The sequence below is a fragment of the Mandrillus leucophaeus genome, unplaced genomic scaffold, assembly GCF_000951045.1.
Source record: "Mandrillus leucophaeus isolate KB7577 unplaced genomic scaffold, Mleu.le_1.0 Scaffold117, whole genome shotgun sequence".
Classification (NCBI taxonomy): Eukaryota; Metazoa; Chordata; class Mammalia; order Primates; family Cercopithecidae; genus Mandrillus; species Mandrillus leucophaeus.
Genome location: NW_012099987.1, coordinates 2,951,915 through 2,956,201, shown reverse-complemented (window position 1 = coordinate 2,956,201; position 4,287 = coordinate 2,951,915). Strand labels below are relative to the sequence as shown.

General features: G+C 49.1%; 1 protein-coding gene across 2 annotated transcripts in view; it reads right to left on the bottom strand.

Annotated features, from left to right (window-relative positions):
- Window positions 1-208: 208 nt before the first annotated feature.
- The window catches only part of HOGA1 (4-hydroxy-2-oxoglutarate aldolase 1), a 34,666-nt gene continuing 30,587 nt past the window's right edge, over window positions 209-4,287 (bottom strand). For both annotated transcript variants that reach the window (XM_012000507.1, XM_012000516.1), the window contains one exon: window positions 209-1,541. In XM_012000507.1, the coding sequence (XP_011855897.1) occupies window positions 1,392-1,541 (150 nt within the window). In that variant the 3' untranslated portion in view covers window positions 209-1,391. The remainder of the gene's footprint in view (window positions 1,542-4,287) is intronic.

Sequence of the window (4,287 nt, the reverse complement as noted above, 5' to 3'; positions counted from 1 at the left end):
CTCAGTTGCTCTCTTTTGCCTCTTACCCCTTCCCTAGGCCTCCAGTAAGTGAATGCCTGCTGGCTCAGTATTGTTGGGGCCGCTCTTAGAGCTGGGAGAAGTCAGACCATCAGAGTTCACTTGCCTTTAGGAAGGTTCTTGACATCTGGCCAGGAAACCTAAGATCTGCATAGCAATAGAGTGTCCGTCTGTACATAGCCACACAAATTTTACCTGTTAAATTTTATTATAGTAACAAAGTGATTATTTTTAATAATAAAAGCAGAGTGCCTGTAGGCAAGAGGATGGCCCTATCTCAGGCGAAGTCCCCTTAATGTTTCAGACCTAGGCTGGCCAGAATAGTCTAGAATGTAACATTTATCCACCAGGTGTCACTATTTACCAATCTGACAAGCCACTGAGCTGTCTCCGTGCTTTCCGTGGTTGGAATCCAGGCTAGAGACCAGAATAGGAGATGAATGAAAATAGATTTAGAAAAGGGCATGTGGCTGGAATGCAGCTTGCAGTGTGGAGGGCGGGGGTGGGAGGGTAAAGAGGGCTCTTTGAAAGACCAGTGACACTTTCCTGATCAAGTTTCCTAAGCTGATACTTCCCTGGAAGGAGTCAGAACTTGGGTTTGTAGGAGTAGCCCTGGCTTCCAGCTGCATTGTGCTAGACTCAGGTTTCAAGCCCCAAGTCTAAGTAGTCCCCACTTCAATAAAACAAATTCCCGGCTGGGTGCAGTGGCTCTTGGCTGTAATCCCAGCACTTTGGGAGGCCGAGGCAGTTGAATCACCTAGGTCAGGAGTTCGAGACCAGCCTGGCCAACATGGTGAAACCCCGTCTCTACTAAAAATACAAAAATTAGCTGGACGTGGTGGCAGGCGCCTGTAATCCCAACTACTCGGGAGGCTGAGGCAGGAGAATTGCTTGAACCCAGGAGGCAGAGGTTGCAGTGAGCCGAGATGGTACCATTGCACTCCAGCCTGGGCAACAGAGCGAAACTCTGTCTCAAAAAAAAAAAAAAAGAAAGAAAGAAAGAAGAGAAAGAAAGAAAGAAAAACTTCCTGACTGTGCCTACTTGCACCTCTGCCCTTCCGTTCCGATTTCATGTGCCTCGGGGCATAGGAAAGCATCCACAGTAGAGAGACGAATTGAGAAATTGCTCCTTACCAGTCTTCAGGCCAGAGAGACAGTTTAGGATACAAAAGGGAGAGGTCAGGGGCCATGAGAATAGGAGATGCGCGTGGGCATGCCTGTGAAAGGCTGCCTGGAGGACTAAAGTAGGCAAAGGAGCCTCTACGGGCTCCCCGCGCCCGCCGCCCTCATCCCCCTGCGCTCTCTGCTTCAGGCTGCAAGTGCAAGGCAGGAGGCTGAGATGGGCTCAGGCCAGCCATGGACGCTGCCGGCCCTCAGAGCCAGCCGTTGCTGGTGAAATCCATGCGCAGTGCCTCCTCCTCAGCGGGGCTCAGCTCCTGCAAGGGGGCGCGGCAGGGGCCTCCGTAGTAGCCAAACCAGTCCATCATTTTCTTCAGCCCTGGGATCCCGAAGCGCCGCGTTACCTGCAAAGCAGGGCCTGTTAAAAGAGACTGAGAAATTTGCTGATCGCCCATATCTGGAACTCGGAAATCTGTCACTTTCAGAACGTTGAAGTCCTACCCTCTTCCCCCAGGAAAGTAACTGCCAACTCTATGGCACCCAGGGTAGACTGGGAATCCAGATTCAGAGACCAGAGAGCAGGTCTGTAATAGAAAAATACTAAAACTTCAGACTGGGGAAGAAGAGTGCCTCCTTTGGTTTTAGGAGAAAAATCCACTCCAACAGAGGAGAGGGTGTCATTGGGTCCTTGAGCTGGGGTGGGAGAAGACAGCAAGGCTGCGGGTCTAGGTACTAGAGCATCAGCCGTCTGCAGCCCAGTTCCCCAAAAGCTGACGCAGGGCACACCAGACCTGGAAAGTCAGGAGGGGGAAGGATCTGTGAGAGCCTCAGCCACAGCCCAGACCTCTACTCCCCTTGCATCTGGCTGCCCTCACCTCCCCATAGCTCTTCCTGACCCTAACACTAACTGTTCTCCCAGGAAAAGCAAAGCATGGTTGCCCAAGGAAGTTTTGTTGTATAAACCTTATGTCATTTACTTATTATCTCTGAGTAAGTTCTCCTGTCTAAAAAATGAAGGAGCTGGACAACATGATCTCTAAAGGCTTTTCCATGATAATGGGGAAACTAAAGCTATTGTTATAATTTATTTATTTATTTATTTTTGTTTATTTATTTTTTTGAGACAGAGTCTTGCTCTGTCACCCAGGCTGAAGTGCAATGGCGTGATCTCGGCTCATTGCAACCTCTGCCTCCTGAGTTCAAGTAATTCTCCTGCCTCAGCCTCCTGAGTAGCTCAGATTACAGGCACCTGCCACCACACCAGGCTTATTTTATTTTATTTTATTTCATTTCATTTTATTTTTGTATTTTTAGTAGAGACAGGGCTTCGCCATGTTGACCAGGCTGGTCTCAAACTCCTGACCTCAAGTGATCTGCCCGCCTCAGCCTCCCAAAGTGCTAGGATTACAGGTACGAGCCACCGCACCCGGAATAATTTATTTATTTTTATTTTATTTTTATTTTTTTGAGACAGGGTCTCACTCTGCCACTCAGGCCAGAGTGCAGTGGTATGATCATGGCTAACTGTAGCCCAGACCTCCTGGGCTCGATCTATTTTCCTGCCTCAGTCTGCAGATCACCTTGGACTACAGGTACATGCCACCATGCCTGGCTGATTTTTGCATTTTTTGTAGAGATGAGGTCTTGCTGTGTTGCTCAGGCTAGTCACAAACTCCTGAGCTCAAGTGATCCACCCACCTCGGCCTCCCAAAGTCCTGGGATTACAGGCATGAGCCATGGCGTTTGGCCTATTATAATTTAAAATCATGTGTGGAATTTTACAGAGTAAATGAAGCATCAAATTTCCTTGCTTTTGGTATAGCAACTGGTTATTTCATGCTGATCAGAAATATTAGATGAATCTTTCACTACCTAAAAACTACGAAAGTAGTCCTTAAGGAAGTTTTATCTGGAGGGAAGCTAAAACCTTAGGAGGATAAAAATAAGAGGTTGTTTGGGATAAAGAGGCCAGGAACCACTGATGAAAGATTGACTAATAACTGTTTATCACTAGAGTCCCGGAGGCTTCATCAAGCATGGATTTTTTTTTTTCTTGGAATGGGTGGTAAGCCACCCTCCTCCAGGCCTCACCACCCCCATGATGTTCTAATAGTCTGGCCTTTTTACCCAAAGCCTGAGGAGGTGGGAGAGACCCAGGATAGAGGATGGAAATAAGAGGTGCCTAGAGAAAAGCTCGCTCCTGCCATGGGTTTCCAAAGATATCTGATGTGGCCTCTCTTCAAACCCTAAGAAAGGGTTGGTGGCAAAGACTGCAGAAAGTCCTAAATATAGCCAGGGGCAAGAGGCAGGCTGGTGGGAAGGTGGAGGAAGGACACTGTGTTCGACCAGGGAGGGGCAATAGAGTGACACATCAAGCTGCTCTCGCGGTGTCTGAGCCCACAGCCCAGGCAGCAGAAAGGTGTTCCAGGCATTCCTGGGTATGTGCCCAGAGCTGGCACGGGAGAGGACACAGAATGAAGGGTGAGGCAGGATGGGGTAGGGCGGGATGACACGCAGAGATCTGGGATGACAGCTAGGCATCCTCTCTTCCCCAGGGGCAGCCCAAGCTGCTTCGTCTGCAAAATGAGGGATAACGCCACCTACCCCATAGAGACGTCCCAAGGGCCAGATGAGAAAACACCGCTAATATTAGACCAGTTCCCATGAGCCCTGGAATCCGCTCCTTTTCCTGTCCCGGTGGCATGCGGGTTCTGGGACTTTCGCTTTCACAGGTGCACTGGGAGTGGGAGAGCCGAGGCCCCACCCCAGTGGAATGTTCAGTATGTGCAGGACGGCCTGTGCCCAATGGGGGCCCAATCGCTTCTGCAAGTTCCTACAACCTATTTATAGAAAGGCCCCATCTCGGAAGCACCTTCACCTCCACGGGACTCAGATCTACCTCCTCAGCTGTTCTTTCTCTAAATCTAAGTTAATCTGCTCCTTTGAGGTAAGGATACAGCTGTGAGGGAGCTCTAGAGCCCACCTACCACTTTACCCAAACAAAACATTGTGGAGTGCCTAGCTCAGCCTGGGACTGCAACCAGGCCCATGAGGCCCTTACCTTGCACACAAAACTTAAGGGGAGGCCAAAACCTCAATCATCAAAATAAGTAATATTTCAATGCTTTTTTTTTTTTTTTTTTTTTTTTT